The 26,837-nt window shown below is 35.6% G+C and overlaps 1 protein-coding gene across 2 annotated transcripts; it reads right to left on the reverse strand.

Moving 5' to 3' along the window:
* Positions 1-573: 573 nt before the first annotated feature.
* On the reverse strand, positions 574-25,815 carry LOC125073666 (dual serine/threonine and tyrosine protein kinase-like). Of its 2 annotated transcripts, none has more exons than XM_047684599.1 (21): positions 25,605-25,815; positions 14,780-14,905; positions 14,295-14,455; positions 13,541-13,657; positions 12,558-12,971; positions 12,030-12,220; positions 11,111-11,217; positions 10,451-10,677; positions 9,670-9,786; positions 9,090-9,204; positions 7,971-8,206; positions 7,228-7,312; positions 6,685-6,772; positions 6,052-6,346; positions 5,648-5,766; positions 5,394-5,485; positions 4,780-4,912; positions 4,420-4,610; positions 4,127-4,352; positions 3,174-3,259; positions 574-2,637 (listed from the first exon to the last, which is right to left on the reverse strand). In XM_047684599.1, exons 2-21 carry the CDS (start codon positions 14,886-14,888, stop codon positions 2,396-2,398), a joined length of 3,351 nt encoding a protein of 1,116 aa, XP_047540555.1. In that variant the 5' UTR covers positions 14,889-14,905; positions 25,605-25,815; the 3' UTR covers positions 574-2,395. The 2 variants fall into 2 exon arrangements, with proteins under 2 accessions (XP_047540555.1, XP_047540554.1); XM_047684598.1 differs by having other exon boundaries at positions 7,971-8,215.
* Between the last annotated feature and the right edge of the window lie 1,022 nt (positions 25,816-26,837).

The following is a 26,837-nucleotide window of genomic DNA, read 5'->3' on the forward strand; positions in this document are numbered from 1 at the left end:
AACTACTGACTTTCTTTCCTGTCTTTCTTGGTAGAATCAACTTTTCGAGCCGGTGGTAGCTTTAAGTTTAATTCAACACAGTTACATGACGATTCAAAGTGTTTTTATAAGCCTACTGGAATAAAGAATATATTGAATTTGATTTCACGAAGAAAATATACATTATTAAAGAGAGTAAAAAAATGAAAAAAACACTTGATTTAATTTATTTTTAATAAAAATACATCTTACATTTTATTACCTTAAAATCTATTTCAATTAAACTTTCATAAAAATGTACGGTTGGAAAAACAAATCAATTTTTTTGAAAAACGACTTTTATTATTCTTAAACGAAATAATAAATATACAAGTTTTAAAATAGTTCATTAAAACTGTAATTTACATGTATTATGTTAGTAATATAAATTAATAAAAATATAACGAATAAAATTTGTTTTAAAAACAATTTTAAACAATTATTTTCATTAACGTTTAACAAAATTTCGAAATAACAACAGAATATAAATAAATAAAATCAAAACAAACATCAAAAAATTTAATTTTTCATAATAAATAAAAATAATGCATAAGATAATGGACATTTTTATAATTATCAATCACAGATAAAACAAATTTAAAAGAATAATTCGAGTATAATCTTAACTTACAGATTAAAAAAAAAACTAAACGTTCGAATTTTAAAACAATTACATAACCCTTTGATGACAGATATTTTAGCGGGAAATAAGTATAAACGGGCTCGTACAGATAGATTTTAGTTGACATAAAGTTGATGTGTATATACTGGTTCAACATGAGTTAAATGAATTTTATTGAACCGATTTTTGTTGCACCTATTTGTTTGAGAATTAAGAATCAAATCGCTTGAAGTTTTGCAGTTGTTCAACAAAAATCAAGTCGCGTATATAGCAATTAATTTACTTAATAAGTCGACCTTGAATATTTTTTTTGTAATTAATAATGAAAAATCTTACAAATTATTCGATATCTAATGCAGTATAAGGCACGTTTATTGTTCACTTGAAGTTGAGTATTGATTCTTGGTAGATGGTATATTATTATTCTGAATATGAATCCATCGCAATTTGAGGTAAGGAAGAAGTACATTAAGATTCACCAGCGGGTTATGACAACATGGTTGGATTTTTTTTTTTTGAGATTTTGCACTGACAAAGACCTAAGTTGCAATGGTTTTAAAAATAAACTTTGAATTTTTTTACAGTCCTGAGGTGAAAAGCTCTGAAGGACATTCTTTGGAAGTAAAGTTAATTTATGTATTCGATTTTGATTTGTCATTCATAAGATCATACATAATTTTTATATTGATAATAGCTCATTTATTTTATATAGGCCAGAATGTTGTCTAAAATACTAACACCCAGTTTCGGAAATGAAGATTAAACTAAATATTGAACGCTCATTGGTCGAATATAACTTCATTATTATGCACTGACCAATGAGCAGTTAGATTGAAGTCAAAAATAGTTTATCTCGCAATTATCAAAGTATTTGTCATAACGATATCAATGTTACGACTTTAATATGATAATTTTACATTATTTTAAATATTCCCTTAAATTTTAATAGACAGATATAAAAATTAAATCGATTAAGTTAAACGTCACACATGAAACAGTGCACTCAAATTAAACTTTAAATTTTTCCCTGTATCGCACCCAAACGAAGTTTTACTTCAATTAATAATTTTAAACTACTCCTAACTATTTAGACAAAACAATTTTGAATAAATTTACCTTTTCTTGTTTTAGCCACTAGTTAGCAATATCTTTTTGACTTGAAAGTTCTTGAAATAGTGCAATCAATCAAAATTGTAATCGTTAAAACTAAAACAATTGCTAAAATCAAGTAAGAATAGATTGTATACACTTTAAGCTTGTATCATAAACGCATTTAAACACGTTGCATTTTGGATCCAGTCTTAAAAAGCGACATTTCCGGTCCCGTGAAGTTTAATAGACTTTATGAACAAAACACTAAGGAAATACCTCTTTTACTACACGACTGCCAGAAATATCTGACATATGTGTATGTAAGTTTTTTATTCCACAATTAGTTTTAAATGTCTGAACATATTTGGATGTACACTATCGTAGGAATCCTTACAGTGAGTGACACTGACACTGCCTTTAAAGTAGTTAATTCATTCATTCAGGACAGTTGGGTGTTTTTTTTCCTTTATAAGGTTAAAATTGTTATCATGTATTTTATGAACTCTCATTTTACACTAAGTTTGAATTTACTATAGAGAGATTGCTTCGTTTATCCTTGTATATATTACATTGATATTAACTTACGTTATCACAAAACTTCGATATAAACTGGAGAATAAGTATCATTTATTATTATGCTATTCAGTTCCTTATCACAATGTACTAGCATCTATTTTCCCACTTCTCATCCAAGCCGGTCATTTCGAGACTGTCATCCGACTTGTAGTCCGTGTGTTCGTATGTCACGTGCCCCTTGTCCTCGTCCAACGCTCGCTGCAGGATGGCCTCCAGCTTCGGCTGTACGTCTCCGAGCAGAGCTCGCTGTGAGGGCTCGGAGGCCCAGCACGACTCCATCACCTCCCAGCACTCGTCCGAGAAGTGAGGGAGGCGTTCCGGGCGGAGACCTAGTGCAGAAACATAAATTTTCTTATTATGACATGATTCTTAAAATAAGTTAATTTTTAGCTAATAGATACCTACTTAATAAAATTGTATGACTTACAGACATACAACGCAAAACCTACACCGGTTAGTATTATAAGATTAAATCTTTCACAGGAATTCCTTATAAAATCTAGGTAAGCACTAAGAAAGTAAATTTACAATTCATCTTCTAAGGAGAAATGGATGATGAATTTTTTGAGAAAATTCATCACCCAAGGGTTAAATTGGGAATGAAAATTTGTACCAAAGTTGGTTTTTTTTTCTTTCTATGTATGTGTATATAGGAATCGATATTAAGGCTTTCCTTTAAAGGTAATCCCATTGAACCTTCAATGGGTTTACCATTACTTTTAATTATTAAATGTGGTTTGTACTTCGAAGCGAATTTGATGTAGGTATAACTACACAGCGGTCGAAAGATGCTATTATTTCACTTAAAAAAATCATGGGATATTACTTTATTTTTTATTTAAAATGCGATATTGATAAAGTTTACCTCTCTTCACTTTACTCCACAGCTGTTCTTTGTTTTGGAATGATTCAAAAGCGGACGGCAGTTTGATATTCCCGGCACACAAGTACCTGCAAACGAGGTGCCAAAATTAAGTCACATTGTAATGGGGTGATGTCTGGTGGAGGATACTCTTTGGGAAAACAACACTAATTGCTCTTACAATACGGTTTATTTCCAATGTATGGAAGGTTACACTTAACAAGTAGGCGAATGCACCTCCAAGTACGAAGCCAGCAAACTATCCCACCAGGTGGAAGTAGCCGGTAGCACTCGTATCTAGAAGCGATTATTATCTTAGAAAGCCTTCAAATAATGTCCCAGCAGGTGTGGAAGCACTATCTTGCAGCTATGAAGATCCCTAAGACTCGATACAAATATTTAAGCACACCGAGGAGGTCATTATTTGTGAGCGAATCTTGCCAGCGCGATTCAGCTTTGGTCGCTTACCGTAAAGCACCGTCTAGTGACGAAAGGATTAACTAAGTACTATGGTTGGGTTTGAGATGGCGCTAGTTTCTTTGTTATATACATTTATTTATTAAAAAAATCTAATCAACTTCACCTGTTAGTGTGTGTGAATAAAAAAAATCAATTAAAATTTCATGAAGATTACGACTATTCGTTTTATTATTTATGTAGATGAATTAAAGTATGTGATTTATTTATTTATTTGAAACACCATCGGCATATTCACAAAAACATTGCAATCAAAAGTACACGGACCGATGCAGTGTGATACACCACTACCGGTATCTACAGCACATGTTACGTATGAAATTAGCCTAAATAGGTTAAGAACGCACGTCGGGTGGACGAAGTTATGACTTTATAGCACAACAGCGCGTCGATCGACTCACAACAGGTGTCGGCTTCAGGACGGATGGACGGATTTGACTAACTCGGATAACAGGACATCGTAACCCTCAGCGGCGTACCAGAACAGGATCCCGAAGGCGTACACGTCGACGGCGGCGCGGTACAGGCCGCCCAGCAGCTCGGGCGCCATGTGCACGGGCGTGCCCACCAGCGAGCCCGACAGCAGCGCCTCGGCCGCGCAGAAGCCCAGGTCCGACAGCGCCGCGCGGGAGCGCTCGTCCAGCAGCACGTTCTTCAGCTTCACGTCGCGGTGCACCAGCCCCAGCGAGTGCAGGTAGCGGATGCCTGCGGGGCACGCGCCATGTCGTCACGGAAGCAAATAACGACCCCGCCCCCTCCCCCGCACACGCACCCTCCACGATGTCGCACGCGATGCGCATGCGCTGCGCGAAGGACAGGCCGGCGCGCACGGCGGCGTGCAGGTCGCGCGCGCGGCGCTGCGACACCAGCAGCACGCCGGGCGCGCCCCCGCCGCCCCCCCCGCCGCCGCGCTGCACGAGCGAGCCCAGCAGCCGCACGATGCGCGGGTGCGCCGGGATGCTCCTGCGGGCGCGCAGTGATTCCGCTATTATTTTAACGTCAGTTATATAGCTATTGACGTAAGAAACGTCGATTAGTCCTATCATATACATAATGTATAATTTTATACTGTGCTCCACGTCTTAACCGATGTAAAAGATATACAATCCATTCATGAAGCACGCGAACTCGCCTCGTGTAGAAGAACTCCATCGCCAGTTCGTGGTAGTGGCGCTCGTCGGCCGGCAGCACGGACTTGACGGCGGCCGGGCTGTGTCCCGCCCACGCGCCGCGCACCGAGTACACGACGCCGTACTGACCGCGACCTGCGACGGGCAGTGCCACTTGGCTTCATCACGCTGGTATTTTTAACGACACAAAAGATCTGCAGGCATCACTAAGCACATAATCTTAGGTAAGGAAACAGTATGTAAATGTCTCACAACTAGTTAGAGGCCTCTTGAGGTGAACGTTTGGATCTTATTTAACCACACCGCTTTAATGCGGGCTGCAGAAAGCGCATTTAGTAGAAATTCATTCAGATGATAAATAATTACGTGAATAGTATATTTTGTTTATTTTCGTGTAAACGTTTTTATCATCTTTAGTTAACAAATGGTCCTTTGAGCCGGATATAAGTGAACTGTAGTCTAAACCCTAATAACTTGAGGAAAATATCAGTTTTAGAATTTTATCCAATACTAGGCATTTGTATATATATTCAAGAAATGATTTGATTCTTACTTAGGTGTCAAAGTGTAAAATAATAATGACATAATTATTGCGTATCACAAAAACAAAACTCACCAATCTCACGACCGAGCTCCGGCGTTCCGTACATTAAGAGATCACACATGGATGTGCTCTCCAGACATAAACGCGCAAACGCTGGTGCATATCTAAAATATTTATATTGATAAATGAAAAAATCATCTGGTAATGTTTAGCTTAGTAAATAATAGCTAAAAATATATTTAATTCGATATAAAGCTTGTAAATGTTTCTGAGGCTTTAATGTGGTCAAAAGATACGTTTTCATATTGAATATATATTTTATTTACTTTTTCCTTATAGCTAGCTTGATATCTTCCGTGTGATGTAACCGGCTCGCTAAAGCGGTCTCGAGCGACGCGAGCGCCGACTGGTATCGCTCGTGCGCGACGCTCAGTCTTTCCAAAATCTGTACATTTAATTTTCAATTATATGACTTTCTTGGGAATAATATTTTTTTGTTTAAAAATCATTATTTTGGACCACAGCTTGCAACTTATAACATTGGTATCGTCAATATTTTTATATAAAGGTGTTTGTTGCATCGACACTTGTATGATAAGCTATACTGATATTCTAAATGCGAATGCGATGAAATTTGGTACGGAGACAGTCTGAGTCCCGGGGAACGACACGGGCCCCCCTCGCGAGGGTGGAATGCGACAGGTAAGGCTCGGCGAAGGCGACGGCGAACCTGCAGCGAGATGAGGCGCGCGAGGCGCTGCGGGCCCAGCGAGGCGGCGCAGTGCAGCGCGGCGCGGCGGCGCCACGCGGCGCTGAGCGCGCAGCACGAGTCGGCGCGCGCGCCCGCGCGGCGCAGGCGGCTCAGCAGGCGCCGCAGCGAGTCCAGCAGCTCCGTCAGCAGCGAGAACGAGGCGCACGGCGTCAGGTCCACCTGGCGCGCCACGGCCAGCAGCTGCCGCATGGCCTCGCTGGCCGGCCGCCCGCCCAGCTCGCGCCGGCACCAGCCCTCCAGCGACTCCAGGCAGCTGCGGGGAGGCGGGGACACCTCTTGGCTAACTCGTATTGCTAATCGAGTTCCCGTCTCGACCCAAATAAATGTGGGTTTTTTTACAGGGAAATCATTAGTAGTTTTTCGACTTGTTTTAGTATATTGGAGGTGTTACACGAACCTATTTTTTCTCAATTCACGTCCCATTGGACTATGAGTGTAAAAATAGGTGGAGACGTTTACGCATATAATTGTGGACGTTGATATCCCCTTGCGTAGTTGCGTGAGTTGCGTAGTTCGCCTCTATTGAGAATGACTGCTAGATTTTATTTTTTTTTTGCATTTTATTATAATTATTTTAATGAACATATGTACCGTTGTAGAGTTCCAAAATATGTGTCCTTGAGACAGTCGACAAAGTTGACCAGCTTCAGGCTGATCTTCCGACTTAACTTCGACAGAACTGCAAACAAAAAAAAATCAAAATGTTCAATTTATTATATAGAATAAATTGGCGCTATCAGATCGATTTCTTTTTTTTCAAATATTTTAAGGTCAGCATTACATATTAAAAATATTTAGCTAAGTTTAGGCTACGGGTACACAGCGCGAAATTTTTCGTGCGAATGCCGCGCAGTAACCAATTGTTCATACGTACGAAACTAAAATCACTTCTCAGTGATTGGAATGAGAAAAGCGACGTTTTGGCGCACAGTCGGTTCAATACTTGCGAAGTAAATATATTTCAGTTCTGTCATTAAAGTACTAGTGAAGACACGGATACAGGCTAGACACCATGTTCATTAGATAGTTTTCGCAGGTAGTAGGGCGTCAATTTTGTGCGTTATCCACACGTAAACGTTCGCGCCGTGTACCCGGGGCGCGGAGCATCGACTCAGAATAAACAATAGAAGTCACCCGTGCGCTGCACGTCGAGCGAGGCCTGCCGCGTCGACACGCCGGCGCACGGCGGGAACGCCGCCTCGCTCTGCGCGCGGGCGAGCTGCGGGGGGGGGGGGCGTTTAAATTATAAACTGAGTGAATAGATCTGTAGGGATTTGTGCCGTGTGCTGCTTTGTGATTTGGGTAAAAGCACTCTTTCATCATTAATTGAGCCTCCAAGCAGCAAGACTTAATATAGCTATGTTCCAGTTTACAAGATACAATAGGGATATAACATCTTCGTTTCCTGTTATAAAGGCTTTTTAAAATTTTTTACCGGGCTAAATTCTACTGGTGTAGGCGACCACTTACCATCGAGTTGCCTATTTATCAGTCTGCCTGTTTAAAGTAAAAATAAAAAAACCTAAAATGTCATTAACAAAATGAAGCACGAATTCACAATGCCTAGTCCTAAGACTTGCATTCTATACAAATGGAAAAGACTTTCTAAAAAGAGAAGTCAGTCTTTCATACTTTATTATTATTATTTTTATTTTTATTAAAGCCCTTTTATTCCGAACCACAGTACAAATACCAAACAATACAATATTTATTTATTTATTTATAATATGTCACGCAGTTCGGCGTGCCTCTTGGCATAGGGCTCCTCCAGCTCTCTCCATTGAGCTCGATCCTCCGCGACTCTAGTCCAAAACGGTCCCAGGGTTAGGCGGATATCGTCACTCCATGTACTCTTTGGACGCCCTGCTCATACTTACAGAGTCGGAATTGACCGTCGAGGTGTCGAAGGCCTCGCTGCAGCACAGGCTCTCGTCGGCGGAGTCGATGATCTCGTAGTCGTCCAAGTTGCAGGCGTCGTACTCCGCCGCCTCCTCCGCCGCGTCCTCGCCCCCGCCCCCGCCCCCGCCCGCGCCCCCGCCCGCGCCCGCCGCGCGCCGCGTGTACAGCACGGAGTGGGACAGCGCGCGCTGCCGCTCCTGGTGCCGCGGCTGGTCTGGAACAGCTTTATATCGTCAGGGTCTCCTCGTGAATCTATAGCGCCTAGTTTCTGACTTCGCAAAGCTAATACATCCTTCCTGGGGCACGGTATTCGTTTCGAGAAAGAGATTTAACAATATTTTTTTTTTATTATTTAAGATTATTTATTTACTATTTACCAGTGTACTATAACAGTGATATCGTTGTTTACATCGTCATACTGGACCTGCTTTCTATTAATTTTAAAAGCTTTATTAATAATATAAAACGATTATCATCAGGAAACTATTCTATATCATGTTTGTTCCGTACAAGAAAGGGCAAGTCATTTATGTATATGAGGAATAGAAAAATTCCAAGGATTGATCCTTGAGGGATCCCTTTACAAAGTGAGACCCCAGGAGACCTTTTTCTTCAAACGTTACCCTCTCAATTCTATTGTTAAGATAAGAAGTCAGAATGTCGAGCGGAATTAGAGAATGCCTTTATCTAATTACGTAGTGATAAAGTTTCCTGACCAAAGTTTCTTGTTGGACACAATCAAAGGCCTTGGATAAGTCACAGAAAATCGATAAGACATTCCGAGACATAAATTTTCTTATTAAACTGTACTATACCAGCGCCAGTTGTCGAGCAACATCTCGTAAATACAAATTGTTTCTATTTGATTATATCTGTAGGCTAAAAATTGATTAAATAAATTTTTTCAAACATTTCGCTGAAGTACTAAGATGCCTGTAGTTTTTGATACATTATCTAATGGAAAACATACATAAAACGAATCGACCGTTTCTTGTAAACCACATGAAATTAGTTACAAAACACGGTCCACTAGTTTTATGTATGTGTATATACGGTGCTCTTGGTTGAATCTACGACAGGTATAATAATTCTCTTACCATCGACACTCCAGTCCATGTTATTTATTTCTGACTTCATTTCTTGGAGTACTTCTTGCATTATCTGTAACAGCTCCTGTTTCTTATCACCTTCGGAAAACTTTTCGCTTATCGTCTGTGGACGAAAAGATTACTCCATTAGTGTTTATGACTAAATAAATTATTTTTAACATGTAAGACAAATGACAAATTTGGATGGATTTCTGATTCACGTATACTTTCGACCTTAACAGCCTGTTGGGCTAAGGCCTCCTCTCCCTTTGAGGAGACGGTTTGAAGCATACTCTACCACGCTGCTCCAATGCGGGTGTGGCAAAATTTCGTTGAGTATAATTACTGAGTTTCATAACGGTTTTTTTCAGGTAATGAGGTCCACCTTCCAAGCCGACTTAACATTAACATTGTAAAATGACGATAAAAAAGTGCCTACTTGAATACATTATATTTTGAATTTGGTTTTCTATAACGCATACAATTACTTTAAATAAATTCCCATATCAAATTCAGTCATCTCAAACAAAAACGCAACTACTGGCAAAAATACCTATCACGTGCAGTCCGCCGAAGCCGCGCCACTCACCTCGTACAGCTGCTGCTCCTGCCGCGCCACGTACTGGATCTTCTTCGGCACTATTTGCAGCTCTCGCGCCATGTCGAATGAAGCCAGCATGAACTGCTGCAGTAGTTTCACGTGTATCTAGAACAATTGCTTAAGCGCTTAGACTTGGGGAAGGAACTCAAGGATGACGTACTACTGTATAAATCATAAGATGTTCATGCGTTATTTTTATTATTAAAAGCTAATTTGGACTTATTTAATTTATATACAAAAGGTTTTAGGAAGACTACGCTTCCCATCTTGTGACGATTCAAAAAATATGCCATCTCTAGTGAGACTACGAACTGCTTCTGACATATTATAATTTGTGTACACAACAAGTACCCCCAATATTCCTATAAGCTTATAATCCAATGGAACGATAAACCAAAACAACTGGAGAGAGCTCAGGAGCTTCACTTGGGGTGGTAGGACTGTTTGAGAGCCCGTCTGGATAAGTACCACTTGTAATATTATACTCTACCACCAAACAGCAATACTTATTAGTGAGCCAATGTAACCACCGACACAAGTCATGGCACATCATAACTCCAAAGGTGGATTGGATTTGGATATCTAAATAATGGTTAATAATTCTTACAGCACCAATATCAGACGTTGTTGACTTCTTACAATGTACGGTGGTGGCCCATTTGCCAGTCCACCTACATCCATGAAAAATAACACAACTGATCGTTCGCCTAGTCTCTAATGGAATTAACCGCCATGAAAAGAGTCCTGAGGATACTAAGAATATCCTTACCTCGCTCAACTTGGTGCACTGATCCAACAAGTAACTCTGTGAACATTCAGTCGCGAACTTAATCACTGTATTCAATAACGAACTTCTACTCTTGATAGTTCTATCTATATCGACTTCTTTCTTCTTCTTGCCGTGCTCGTTTTCTTGTCTCTCGGAGTTCTTTAATATTTCGACGTCATCTATAATCGACCATTGGCTTTTGACGTGGTGTTTTGGAGGGGGATTAGCTGCAAACACATTGTTTTATAATTATATCATAAAGACGGTACAATAAAAAATAAATTATTTAAGGGGGGCAATTCAAGAGATTTTGCATTGCCAATTACTAAAAAAATCAAAAAGTCACAACCCAAATCAAACATCCCTCAGCTGGGTTACGATCTCATGTCTTCTTAAGAAGGTTATGAGGCTTATTCCACCACACTTGCCCAAAAAAACTAACAAAATTCGCTTTATCATCAAGAATAAATTAAATATAAAGCAACCACTGGTTCGTTCTAGACCGTACCGCGAATAACGGTACTCAGTAGACGGTTATTCTGTTTACCAAATTATAATACTTAAGAAAACTAACGAATACAAGCTCCACGCAATTGATTATAACTTAAGTGTCCGTAGAATTTTAGTATGTTAAGAAGAAGAAGAAAAATTAGTTCTTACATATAAGCTCCCATTGGTCCAGGAGTTCATTCATAAATGCCGTCTGTTCCTCTTGTAATCTTCTATTTGAAGGCTTGCTTTGTTCAGATTGGTCTATTTGCCTGGTACTAAAAACAAAAAAAAATAATGTATGAATAGTTCCACACCAGTCTCTCCTCCTGCCCATCATCCTCGTGCCCTTATCCCACGTTAGGTTATTTTACTTGGGGTCGGCGCAGTATGTCTTCTTCTTCCATACTTCTCTGTCGCACATCATCTCACAAGTAACATATTTTCTAACCATATCATCTTTCACGTCCCCTTCCTCTATATCCATCCACATTCATGCTCAAGATCTTCCTCACAATATCGTCCTCATTCCTCCGCGTAACATGCCCATACCGTGACAGCCGATTTCCACATAGCTTCTCGGTTCACTTTCAAACTTCCTCTTATGTACTATTAATATAAATATATAAACATTGTCTTTTCTATAAAATCTCCAAAATGTATGACCACGTCTGTGTAGGTACCTCCCACTCATCACAAATTCTACCATCAAAATATGATACTTTGGACTGTTGTGTTTCAGTTTGAAGGGTAAATGAGCCAGAGTAACTACAGGCACAAGGAACATAACATCTTAAAACCCAAGGTTGGCACATTGGTGATGTCAGGAATGGTTAATATTTTATTATTACTAAATAGCAAGTACTCATGGCCGTCACGGAGACCAATTTTGAAAAATATTTTTTTATAAAAGTTTACAGCGTTTTCTACGAATACTGTCTACTATGTATATCTAGTCCACGACGTCGTATGTGTATACATATTAAGACTAATTTCAAATTAATTTTAAAGTGATATAGAGGCGTCGGAGGAGAACCACGTCTGCCGGATTTTGCTGGTACTGAAATTAAGCCTATATAGAAGTAGTTACCTCGAAACCTTATTCTTAACCAGTCCCCGGTCTGACTCTGGCAACTCCTCACTGTTACACAGCTCAGTGGATTCCGTCGCCTCACTGAGATTGTTTCTTCTCTTCTCTTCTGCTTCACTGTTCGAGAAGAGAATGAACAGGACCTGGGCGTTGACATCGATTTCCTTGATCTGGTGGAGATCTAAACAGTTCTGGAAGTGAAGCATGAAACTATCAGACAGGCTTATTATAGATATATATATATAGACCACTTGAATATTTAAAAGAATTTGGGGTGGGGGAAATCACACAGAACCACTTAGTCGTCCGGGGTGTTGCCTTCCCTTTCACACAATGCTTCGTTCAAAAATCAACTTTCAGTCCGTTCAAAATAATAAAAAGTAAAATAATTAAATAAATCATCGTCTCCAAATCATCATATTTGAAAAAAAAAGTTAAAGGGATATTTTAATGATTCCTTACAATTTTGTCTCATTTTACAAAAACGTTTTATAAAAATACTATAATATAAAGAAATGTCTACATCACCTCGGAACTAAAAACAGCTGAGTCATCCCCTTCTTTCCAAACTTCATCAATCTCCTCCTCTATCTTGATATTAGTATCATTATTATTGACTTTCGTCATATAATACAGGTTAAAGGTCGACCAGAAATCTTCCTCGCTCCTAGAGACGGTCATTTTCGGCATTATATTCTCACTGAAGACATTCCTACCGAAATTATCCAAGGCATAAAGATACACCGGGCTGTATGACTTTAAAATTGTACCCCGTCTGTTATAAAACTCTGAATGTAGTTGTTTTAATGTTAAATAATTCGCTGGTCCAGGATCTTCGCTTATGTCTGGAGGGACGATTATTTTTAGACCATCTTTGAGGAACGAGTTGTTTAGTTCGACTTCTAGAGTTGTCCCTAAATCGCTGTCCTGTCTCAGGAGATCCTGTAAAATTAATATTTCAGTACAAACAAAGTATGAATGATAAACATATCTTGCTAATTTTTACATTTTGGCATCGGTATACAGGCGAGCATATGGGTCAGCTTATGGTAAGTGGTCACCATGTCTTACATAACCAATGCGGTACCAACCCTGGGAACTTAGAAGTGATATCCCTTGTGCCTCTAGTTACACTGGCTCACTCTCTCTTCAAACCTGAACCAATCAATACTAAAATATATGATGAGTGAGCGGTACCTACCCAGACCGGCTTGCACAAAAGCTTACCACCAAGTAAAATCGATTGCAGTAGAATTAGTTAGTGGAACTTACCATGATCGGCACAAGGACCCACAGTAAATAAGGCAATTGTTAACTAAAGGCACAAGGGACAGGGCGTATCATCTTAGTTCCCAAAATTGGTGGCACATTGGTAATGTAAGGAATGATTAATGTTTCTTAAAACGCCCTTGTCTATGGGCGGTGGTGACCACTTACCATCAGTTGGCCCATTTGCTCGTTCGCCTACCGATATCATAAAAAAAATAGCTGTAAATAACGATGCTGCCTACCTGCAATGGCAAAGTGTCCCATTGTTTCCGGCTGCACTCCAACTCGTCGACCAGCTCAAACTCCGAGTTGCCCACCGTTAAATGTACTTGCGTTGACGCACCATACTGGATACGGATCTGGAACAAAAGTGAACAGAGATAAGTGGTTATGGGTACTAAAGGGATCTTCTTAGTATTTAATCATCTATGTAACTGATTTTCGGAAAAATACCACTGAGTTTTTTTGCGGGTTCTTCGGGTTTGAATTTAATTGACTCCTGTTAAATGATGATTTAAATTTTATAGAATAATAATATCATGGCATATTTTATAGGATATCAGTTAATATGAATACGTTTTATGGACTGGTCTGTATGATTCAAATTCAAGATCATCCGGATCTTAATGCAATAGATACAGTAATGAAGTTTTGGTAAAAAAATGTAGAACATTTCTCAAAATTGTTCTACATATTTTTTGGGGAGTTGATTTCGAATTTTGGTAAGTTCATAGTTTTTATGTCTGTTAAGCAAAACGTATCGATGTTTTTGCGATGATGCGATTTTTAAAGCATAGTGCTAAAGTTTAAATTCGGAATCAGCACCCCAAGAATGTAAAACGATATTTATCTGGAAAATGCACTCGTGGAGACGATTTCCTCGGACTGAAGATACATCTTTAAATTTCATTACAAGAAACCAGCTCTCCAGAGTAATTTTTAACCAGAAACAATGAATGCAAGTTAAATATCTTCTAATTAAAAGATGGTACAAACCCATCTGCAGCCCCTGGGTAATGACTCGGGCAAGAGTCGTCTCCCTAATATGCAATTCAGTAATCTTGCTCTAGCTGATGGAGAACATCCCAAGATCACCAGGGCGGTTGGGCGGGAAGCCTGATTCGTGAGGCCCTGGACTATGTTAGGTATTTCGGGATCTAGAAGAATATACGTTCAAATTAGTATATTATAAATCTCAAGTAAATGCTCAGAAAAAAACAAGTTTTCTGTTCTTATTTACGAAGTATATACGATATAGTTATACTTTAATTAGATAAATAAAAATATTAAATCTAATATTTAAGCAGATGACGTGTTACAACCAAAGAGTCAATAACTAAAAACGAATTAACCAAACTGCTATTAGCATATCGTATATCGTATATAGCATATATATCTTCTTCTTCTTCTTCTTCAAATATTCAAATTAAAAATTATTAATCAGTTTTCAAATGCCCATTTAGACAAATCTGATATCTTACCATAAGCCAAGATATCTTGCACCTCTTGCAGCGCACGAGCAGTGTCCCGCAGGAGGACACGCAGAGTACGCACGCGAGCCGCGCCGCGCCGCCACGCTCCGCCCGCCATGCACGCCCATGTGCTATCTAGGTATATTTTCATTGTTAACATGACATCAACTCTGATCTATGAAGTCTATTTAAACATATAGACATTTTAAGGCTTTTTTCTTTTTTATATACATAAATAAATACTTGATAATCCTACGACGAAGTCCATAAAAGTGGACTGTATTTCGTCAAATCAAATCAAAATATACTTCATTCAAGTAGGCTTTTACAAGCACTTTTGAATCGTACTTTAACAAACTATTTAAAGTAAAGCTACCACCGGTTCGGAATGTAGATTCTACCGAGAAGAACCGGCAAAAAACTCAGTAGTTACTCTTTTTCAACATCTAAAAATACAGTCATGTTAGTTAAATACAACTATATATGTATGTTATGTCTCCTGTCTGGAAGTCAACAAGCATTAACTCCACGCTTTTTATCATCTATATAATCTTGTATCGAATAATATGCCTTCTTTAGCAATGTATTCTTTTACAAATGTCTTGAATCTATGACCAGTCTACCTACCTAGACCTACTAAATACATTAAAAAAATATATTCTTAGAACTATATTATTATAAATATATTCACGCAATATATAAAAATAATTTTAAGTTAATAATAAACAAACGTCGGCAATGGAATTCTGCCGCACGCCCAATCAATATGGCACTTTACTATTTAAATAATTAAATAAATATTTTCGAAGATATTACAAAATTAAAATCCAGGGACATAGTCTGCATTGTGTAATAACAAAAAAGCTGAGAACATTGTATATAAAGACATTCTGTAGTATATTTAGAGTTAACAATAATAATCATAATATGAAAGGCACTTATATAAAAATTATAAGAATTATTAGTTACTCTTTTCACAATCACAGCGCCCATTAAACTAAAGTATCATCTCCCTATCCACTAACCCTTAAAAAAGACACTCAGACTATATTCCTTATTGCGTTATAAAATAAAAAATATACTAAGTTCTCTGAATGCGACGCTCAGATGAGATAGGCGTATTTAGATTAACAAGTAACGCACTTATTAGTTTTTTTTTTTTATTTACATCGGTCTTCCCAAAGTATAATAATCTTTTAAATTGAACGTAAGGTTTAAAACCGGTGAAGATACCGACTAATCTATATATATTATTCGAGGTTATTAGTCGCGCTAAAACTCAAAACCGGCCTAACCGATTTGAATATTTCTCATTTTGTTTTGTTCGCTTTTATAAAACGGTGCTTTAAATATATTTATAAAATAGCGGTATCTAAAAAAACTAAGCTAAATAAACGAAAAATTTAAATTGTAAGGAAATCGTCGCTTCCCTAAATTACTACACTCTACTTTTAATAGATACTAGTACTCTACTATAGATACAAAACTATTCCTCTTTGACACTATGTAAAATTTATTTACGTTTCAAATCTTTTATATTTTCCCAAAAGAACAAGCCGTGAAGTAAAAAACAGCCTATGAAATTCCCACTGCTGGACTGAAGCCTCTTCCCCCCTTGAGAAGTTTTGAAGCTCATTCCATGCTGTTCCAATGCGGGCTAATTAAGCCCATGAATTTAGTGGTGCGTGCCTCCGGTTTGAACTCGAATCATCGATTAAGAATTACGACTCATAAAATTACAATAAGTTCCTACTAGCGCTTGGCTAGAGCCCGTGTATGTTTCTCTTAAGAAACCAAAGGTAAAATAACAATATAATAATGATAATAAGAAAAGGCTATTTAAATAAACAAAGTTGTCATATTTATGTATATATATAGTTTCGCTTTCTGATAAGAAATGTTGCTTGAACATTTACAAAACTAAGCACGTTAATTTATTTATGAACAAGTTCTGACTCGTACATAAATTCCCATCGAACGCACACACGTTTGGGTTCAACGACGATGACATCGTCACAGTGAGTCACGAGTGTTGTGAAATACCTAACGAGGATAGGTTGCCAATATAACATGAAAACAATAAGCAATTATGTATTTTCATGCTAGCAGTAAGGTAGTGAAAATTACTATTTGCAGAGACCGGTAAAAATAATACCTATTTTCGACATTTTCATTTTGGCACGAAAACGGACGAGCGAGCTTGTAGAGAACCTGTTTTTTCCCACCGTCGAAAATAAATGCATTGTAAGAAATGGTCATTTTCGTCACCGTCTTTAAATTATGATAGTATTCACTTGATCTCTTATCATAGTTTAGCGGTAGAATGATTTATAATTGGTTAGTATCTGCACAAAGCTCACCGCCGACTCTTTATAAACTACGATGAGTAATTAATTGCCTATTCGTTTAATTAGTCTAATTTAGTTTACTTCTATTCAAAGAGAGAGGAGGCCAGTCCAGCTGCTGAATTTACATTTTAATTTAGTTAAGCAATGAAACATACAGGATAATATTCAGTCACCAGTTTCCAAAGACCTACAACACAATGTGTAATGAAGCAATTGATGTACATATTTACACTCCTATATGTAATATATAAGCACACACGTAAAGGAATTACTACTTAGCACAGTTTGAGACACAAGATTATATAAAAGTGTATATCTTTATGTGTACTAGCCGTTCCGACTACGTCCAGTTGAAATAAGAAATTTATTGAATCCCCGATCGCAGCGCCATCTAACTTTCGGACCGTTTTAAGCAACCCAAACAAATAAAATAAAAAATCGGACCAAACTTTTAAGAGGCGTTCATTTCCATATACACGTACAGAAGATTAATATATATAACATTTCACTTCCTTGAAATTTTGTATAATTTTCATAAACAATATCGAATCTCACTCTGACATATCACGATCTTGTTCTGCGGTGAATTTCGATAATGTTCTAAAATATTAGCGCAGACGTATTAACAGCGTTTAACGGCTGATTAGTCATGCTTTCAATTTTAAATAACACGATAAGAATACAACGAGGACAAAGTAACGCAATAGTGTTTGCGTGACGAAATGTGTGCAAATAACGTACTGAGAGGCAACAACGGATTTTTGTAAAAGGATAATCAATATTTTATGCTCAATAATACTTTGAGCAAATTTGTTCAATCATGTACTAATGTAAATTTAACTATTTTAAAGCCAATTATCTTAAGAACTCATTCACTGTACAGTACGGTTATGGAGGTCTGGAAGTTTTAATTATAATCTAAATAATATTTTAAACGACTTTAGTTAAATTCCTCGTAAGTCAAATTTTAGTATATAAAAAAAAATGTCATATCTGTATTAAGTACCTATAAATATTAGCATTAGTATGGAAATCTATGAATTAAAGTTTTTGGCTGAATCACCTACTAAATAATGTTTCTTTTTTTAAATCGCGCTCAGATTGGCTTGTCTAAAACGGTTGGCTAATTATAAGCCATTAATTAATAATAGCTGTTTGTGTTGTACGACACATATATTCTCTCTCTCAGCCAAAGGACATTCGCTGTTGGACATAGGCCTCCCCCAAAGATCACCGGTCTTGTACAGCCCGCAACCAGCGGCTTCCCGCGACTTCCACCGGGTCGCCGGACCACCTTGTGGGGCCTATCCACGCTGCGTACAACACATATTATAGATTACTAATAAATTCGACATTTTCTCTCAAACTCAACTTTTTTTTCTACCCGTAATAGCAGGTTGTTTTTTTTTACCGTTTTCTGGGAATGAAACGACTACTTATAAGTTAATTACAAATCATATTAAAATCATTTATATTTTTAAGACAATGAGTTACATTATCGAGTATACATTGAGATGCAACCTTTACTTAAATCCACATCATAGTGAAACTTCTACACCATGTATAAAACGACTTTGCGTAAACGGAAACGCTGTGTACAAGTTTATAATAACATATACAATATTTGTCATTGATTCTATCAAAATAATTACGACAATTAATATGTACATTATATTAAAAGTAAATATCACTGCAAGTATTCATACTTTGTAATATGACTTTGAACTATAATAATATATTGGCCTTATATCATTTATCGATGTGCATTTGTTTGGACTGCATTTAAGAGTATGCTCAGTAGATAAACTGTAAATCTTCTGAACCTTATTTTATATCTCGATATGATTTATATATTGCACCATACCTGTTCTAAGATCTTGTGCACTCGGTGAAACATAAACATTATACACCACAGAAATATATTTGTCTCTTACGATTTTTCAATTAGAAATACCTGTTTCACTTGGTGGTAGGGCTTTGTTAGATATTCTACCACCAAATAACAGTACTCTGTATTGTTGTGTTCCGCCTAGAAGGGCGAGTGAGCCAGTGTAATCACAGGCACAAGGGACATAACATCTTAGTTCCCGAGGTTGGTGGCGCATAGATGATGTAAGGAATGGTTAATATTTCTTACAGCGCCTTTGTCTATGGGCGGTGGTGACCACTTACCATCAGGTGGCCCATATGCTCGCCCGCCAACCGATGCAATAAAAAAAAAAAAACTGTTTTATTTATTCAAGGTCAAACTAATTTGAACTCAAGTAGGCTCGTATACCAACTTTAGAATGGTCACGTCAAAGATCGTCCCAGTCTATATTGAGGAACCAGCAAGAAACTCTGTATTATAAACTACTAAATTTTCATGACGTATACGGAAATCAATGAACACGAACTTCACGCTTTATTGTCGACATAATTGTATTGTGTTATCTGTAAATCTATACAAATATTATAAATGCGAAATAAACTCTGTCTATCTGTTACGCTTTCACAGCTACAGAACTATATTTGATGAAATTTGATATTAAACAAACAAACAAGAGCCGAATTGGCCCAGTGGTTATAGCGCGTGCATCTTAACCGATGATTGCGCGTCAAACCTAGGCAAACATCGTGAGGAAACCTATATGTGTCTAATTTCAACGTAATTCTGTCACACGTCTATCCAACAACCCGCATTGGAGCAGCGTGCTTCATTGTGCTCCAAACCATTTCCTCAAAGGGAGAAGAGGCCTTAGCCCAGCCGTGGGAAATTTACAGGCTGTTAATGTTATGTGTATGATATTAAACAAGCCTGAAGCCCAAAGAAGCTAACTAAAGCTAAGAACTAACCTAACCTAACACCTTACGATAAACTCTTAGAACGAAAGGGAAGCTGTAGGCGACAACTAGTATTCTGTTTAGATTGCATTTATAATTATTTGTAAGAGAATAACAAACAAAATAGAATCGCCTAAAGGAACAGAGACCGAGGTTACACTGACTCGTGATAACCTCAGGGAAATCGTTGCGTTAACAGATAGTACCTATGCGACCAGTGCATCATTTGCGATCCTTGATTCCCAACATACTTTACAAATTATTAATATAAATTCCGCAGGTACATAAATTTAAATAATTCGTTACATAAAACATTAATAAATAAAGCATACTATTCAACACAAGATTACATAGATAACAGAAAAAAGGAATCTAATTCTTGTTGATTTTCAGGCAGGATATGTTGTATATATTTTATTTAAGTAACATAATGTATCTCAAATGTTGGAAAAAGTGTTGAGTTTGTTGACTGAGTTTCTTGCCGATTCTTCTCGGTACAATCTCAATTCCGAACCATTGATAGCTTTATATATAATAGCTTTATAACTATATTACATATAGTTTTGTAAAATGACGATTCAAAAGTTTATAAAAGCCTACTTGAATAAAGTACATTTTGATTTTGTAACTTAAAAATTCATATTAAAAAAAAAGACCGGTAGAATCTACGTTCCAAACCGATGAGATATCAGAGAACATTTGAAAGACTACTTGAATAAATAATTATTCGTTCAGGTTGCATGTCAATATTGAAGGTTATAATATGTGTATCTCTTCATATTCATCTTCGAAGCTTCACATCTCTAAATCAGAAGCTGGTTCGTCAACAGAACAATCTAACTTAAGCAAAATCAATAGGTATTTTCTCGTACCTACAGAGCCGCAAATATTCTGAGATTAAATTTGATGATGGCTATATATTTTGGGAATGTCTCCTCGCCTGTGGGTCACAAATTGTAGAACCTTATATTGTAATAGGTGACAATATGAAACATCTTGTTGAGAGATTTGAAAAGATCCATTTAGCTTACGGTTAGTAGAATTATCTATCAGGCGTAATTCAAAAGCTACCTTTGTCTTGCCACTAATAACGGACAGTGAAGTAAACGTATAAAAATGAGCGCTTCAATAAACCTCAAGTAGATAGTTACTATCGGTAAGAGAAACGAGTAGTTTTTTAATACAACCGAACCGCTTCAATGGAGTATTCGTTGATTAAAGCTACAATTGCACTAAGTGGGGATACACTTAGTGCAATGCAGTTGTTAGAATATCGTGTCTCACGAAAAGCCTCGCATTCTATAACGACGCAAGCGAAAACGCGTTGGGAACACTGGTGAAGTCAGAAATGACGACTACCAAAGAGATTCCGGATTACACCCTAATAATAGCCATTCATAATATAGATGCTCCAATTATGAAAAGACTGGCTGAATACCATCCAAACAGACTAAGGAAACCAAAATCCCATTCAGACAAATAACAACCTTTCAAGAAGATATTCAAACTCATATTTATATATCATATAAATTTTACATTTATAAAATGAAAAAAAATCCTAATACTTATTTGTGATGCTCCCCGGTCATAAAAACAAGCAAGCACACTAAATTTAAGAAAAAATTCAAATTAAAAAGACAAGATACACCAAAGGCACAAACAACATGTCTGTGGAGATATAAATATTCTTATACAGGCTTTCTTTATTTGGGTCAACTTACGATTTAAATAAACATAAAATTGACTCTAAATAAAAAATTATAAGCCTAACCGCATTGTTATTATTACTTTTAGGTCTCTGATATATACGCAACAAATGTAGCACATTGCTATATTATAGCAGCAATCGCCACTGATAAACGAAAGTCATCATCAGATCTTTGCGAAATTTAAATAGGACCATTTCAGAATACAACTCACAAACCTCTTTCGAGCAAATATGCAAAAGTATATAAACACCTAAACTGAGAACTCCTGAGAGAGAACTGAAACTCCTTTTTGAAGTCAAAAAGAAGTGGATATTCGCTCAACACATACAATAAGAAAATTATATATTTACTCTAGACTCAAATAGCATATGTAAAGATAATAATCGTACATATACAATTATTATCTTCTATAATATAAATAACTATACTCAATTCCAACCACAACAGGATAACAGCCAAATAAAAAACATTTGACAGCAAATTGAAGCGATATCATCGCTTGAGAGCTTGATTAATCTATGGTATTCACTATGGCGTAAAAAATGGCGTTCTGAACGTCGACGAAACTGTTATTAAAAATTAAAGAGGAAATAAATAGTTAAGTTTAATAATGTTGTATAAATAAAGATATTATTAATCATAAGCTCTTAGTAATTCACAACATAGCTGACTTATTAGCAAATCGCATCAAATACGTAAATCGAAGGTTTGTTTATCTTTTTTCCTACTTCCATTGGAATAGGCTATAGTTGTCTTTGTCCTTTCTTGAAGTTCAACCTTGCTTCATACCAATTTCATGAAATTCTGAAATTCGGTTCAGTGGTTTCGCCATGAAAGAATAACAAATGAAATCAAATCAAAATACACTTTATTCAAGTAGGCTTTTACAAGCACTTTTGAATCGTCATTTAACAAACTTTTTAAAGTAAAGCTTCAACCGGTTCGGAATGTAGATTCTACCGAGAAGAACCGAAAAGAAACTCAGTAGTTACTCTTATTCAACATCTAAAAATACATTAATGTTAGCTAAATACAATTATATATAAGTCAGAGTTACTTTCACATTTATAATATTAGCATAGACTAAGAGAAAAAAAACTGCTATGAATGAATCATTTTATTTATTTAAAATTGTGTATCGATATTCTCTAATCTCTAATTTTGATAATGTTTCAAAGTACTACGCTGTACTGCGGCACTGTTTATATACCTACTCCATGTGATTTCCTAAATACCTACTACACTAGAAACAGTCTTAATAAATATATATATACCCATCTTTATTTTTAACACAACACAATTAGACTTAAATATGTATTCACCTTAATTCTAGTTCCAAAGTCCTGAAAACAACTTCGCCGACGGTAAAAACCCCTTTTTTTTCACGAACCACAAAAGAATATCACGCAATATTTAGAACCAATGATATCATATCAATTCAAGAACGAAGTCCATTTATCTTCTGGCATTGAAGTCGACTGCAGAAGAATCTATATAATATTTGTATTGATTCTTCTGTAGTCGGTACTGTTGATGGTTTTACGAACTTTGCAGTTAAAATTGGCGGCCTTATTCTTTATGATTCAAAAATTACACAAAAATTTATTATAATGATTTAAGACCATATTGATATATTTTTAGATTCATTTTAATACATAAATGTTAAAATCAAAATGTCTGTTTGACATAACTAAACAAATACGTATAAATGTTGACTGTTTGAAATGGCTGTACCGAATTTAACAAAACTTCCATTAAGACAAAGCTAATATTTCATAGAGTAACATATGTCACTATTATTTTACATTATATTTTACAAAGATTTATTTTTAGGGCCATAAACAACTGCCGGGTTTGCCGGCTGCCATAAACTAAAGATAAACTGCTGAGTTTCTTGCAAATTCTTGAGAACGTAATGGCAATTTGATACATATCTTTAAATTCAATTCACAAAAGTTCTCCAAGAGCTTAGTTATCTAGCCTTGTCATGCCGGCTCTAATCACAAACTGTGCGAAATGGCAACTAAGCCAATTCCTTGTACATTTATTATTATTTTATAATATTGTCTATGACTCTGGCGCTATAAGAAACTACTTTTGACACCATCAATTCTTGTCAGCAATGCATAGGATTTAACAATCAGGTAATCACTATTAAAGTAACTAAAATTAAATAAAGAAACAGCCCTTTAATATCCCACTGCTGGTAAAAACCTACTCTCCTCTTAAGTGTAAGATTTGGAATGTCACAAAGCTCCTTCGATGCGGTTGATGATACACATGTGACTGAATTTCACCTGTGACTTATGATGCTTCACCGCTGAGCAAAAGAATAAAATAAAATTAAGTTTTAAATAACCTGGTCTCATTATACATGTCACAATACTTACAATGAACACTTATTAAATTATTTATTTCTGTATTGTATTCAAATAAACCATCTACGCTTCTATAGTAATATTATAAAATAAACTCTTTCTATTACGTCTCGGCTAAGCCACAGGATAAAATTTGCTGTAATTTGTTATGAACAAAGCTTGAATCCTAATGCAGGAAATATACTTCTTTATACCTACAACCTACGATCCACGGGCGAGGCCGCAGGCGAAAACTGGTATTCATATAAGATTCACATATCCTAACCAATTGGTCTCGGTTACATTTACTTACATGAATGCTTTTACTATTTATATATCCTGGAAACCTGTTGTCGTTATATTAAAGCGTAAATGTGAATTAACAGGACTTTAGTAGTACATATAATTTATTCATCTATACGCATCCACAATATCTCTGAACTCTGGATAGGATTTAAAGTAACCAAATTAGAGGCAACAGCATCTGGTTTGTTAGTAAATGCTATGGCTATGAATTATACTTTAGTTGAAAGTAATTAACATTTAATTTCTCAATTGCTTTGATTTTCTACCGATAATAATAAGTAATAATTAACATTTCTATGTAATTTAATTATTGGAAATGAGTTTCTTTTCAGTTCTTCCTGGTAGAATGGAAAATCTAAGAACCAGTAGCTTTAGATTTTGTTTGTTTAATAAACATTAAATTTTAATTGTTCATCATAGTATTTTTTATTTTTGATGCATTTTGATCAATTTCAAAATGTCATAAAGTTTTAATATTTAAGTCAATATGACCAAAAAAACTGCAATGCAATGAACATTCCCTATAATAATAATTCTCTTTTTTATATTTAATTATCAATATAACTTGTCCTTTAAGTGAAGTAGCACTTAGTAAAGATCAACATAAGTCATGTTTTTATATATACAGACAAAGATAAATACATAATAGCGTTTGAGTTAGTGTAATTGACTCGTAAAAGCCTGTCCGGACACGAGACGGTAGACTGGGGAGTGGTATACCAGATAACCTTTATGCTTGGTATAGAAAATGATCTTATTGTGAAGCAGCACAGTGGAATAAGATCAAAATCTTACCCGCAAGAGCGGGTAGCCTTTGCCTTGCTCTTAATTTTTCATTTTAAAGACAGAAAAATATGTTTTTCAACTAACACTTACCTTGTAAGTTTCATTCAATATGATACAAAATAATAAAATTATAATTTTCAACTAAAAATAGAAAGTTAATATTTGCGATAAAGTGAATGAACCTGTTACCGTGCAATTTGTGGGCAGTTACATACATTCGAATCTATTTTAAGATCGATAAACAAAACATCCTCTTCGTGATAAAATAATTAAATAATGTAAAAAATACATTGTAAATCAAACTTACAATACATGAAGATGTACAAAGAAATAAAGATTAACGATGTAATAAAATGAATCGGTCGCGGGTAAACAAAAAAAAAATTGTTTCGGTCCAATAAAACAATTCAAGATTTCGCAAGTGAAACTATATTACCGCAAACTTCCTTGAATGCAAAAGAACACATTATATTCGATGTAATAAGTACATACTACATATACATACCTCTTTGCTGGTGAGAAGATTGGATTAAATTAAAAGGACACAGCACTAGTTTCGTAAGAATTTAAATTTTATCACAATTTATATAGTTATACGTTAATTTTAAATCAATATTTTACATAAATCCGATACATAAGACTTTTATATTAAGGATGTGTAAACAACAATAAACAGAAAAAACCTGTAGAATACACTCATACACAACAGTTAACAGTGGCACACATTTGTAAATACAAATTCAACAAATTGGAATATTTGACAACTGAAGTGTCAGGCAAAAGCACGTCAGATTGACATTTGTAGATTCATTGCTAGTTAAAATTAATATTTTTACTTCGTAAAAAAATATATTATTTTGAAGCACTTTTAAGGTAAGTGAAATAGACACAACTTTTCTTTTAGTATGTAATTAAACAATTCATTAGTAAAAAACGTCTAAAAAAGAAGACTACAGTCAGCTAATTTAGCAAAAATTTGCTTGTAAAAAGAAATTTTATTAAAAAAAAGGTAATCAATTACAGAATATACGAATTATTCATATTTTTTTTATAGAATATTATAAAAAATATTGTAAAGAAAACTTTAACATAAACTTCACAACATTACATTAAAATTGAGCCAAAAGAAGCGTTTTGTTATTACATTATTTTGAATGAATGTGTATTATAAAAGATATATTTGTACATTAAAGTGATCATCTAAAATTATATTTGAGTAAATTACTTATAAATCACTAAAAAGAATAACAAGTAAATATCATGTGACAACCAATGTTACAACTATACTATCAAAGATATAATTCCCTTAAAAAAATGCAAAGGTTATTCATAAAAAAATATTTTTTAAGTAAATATTATTTGAGGCATCACTGTTATAATAAATAATAAATGTAAATGAAACTGCTAATTATGTAGTAAGTTGCTTATAATGATAGGTTTATATTATTTTCTTATTAATTAAATTTTATTCATATTTTAATGAAAATATTTTATTTCCACATTCCCATAAAATAAAACAATAAAAATAGCTAAAATTTTTATTATATATTAAACTATTAAGCTAAAAAACATGACCTTGGAAATAAGCGCCATCTATCATCAACAAATCAAGGCTAAATCATACCTAGATAAGAACCCATCTAAGCGCGATCTGATGACCTATTTCCCTCGACTAGTAAAAATAGCGGTCGACAATAGCTCAAACACTATTTTTAGTGCGTATCATTAAAATCTCAAA

This window comes from Vanessa atalanta, chromosome 25 (assembly GCF_905147765.1).
Source record: "Vanessa atalanta chromosome 25, ilVanAtal1.2, whole genome shotgun sequence".
Classification (NCBI taxonomy): domain Eukaryota; kingdom Metazoa; phylum Arthropoda; class Insecta; order Lepidoptera; family Nymphalidae; genus Vanessa; species Vanessa atalanta.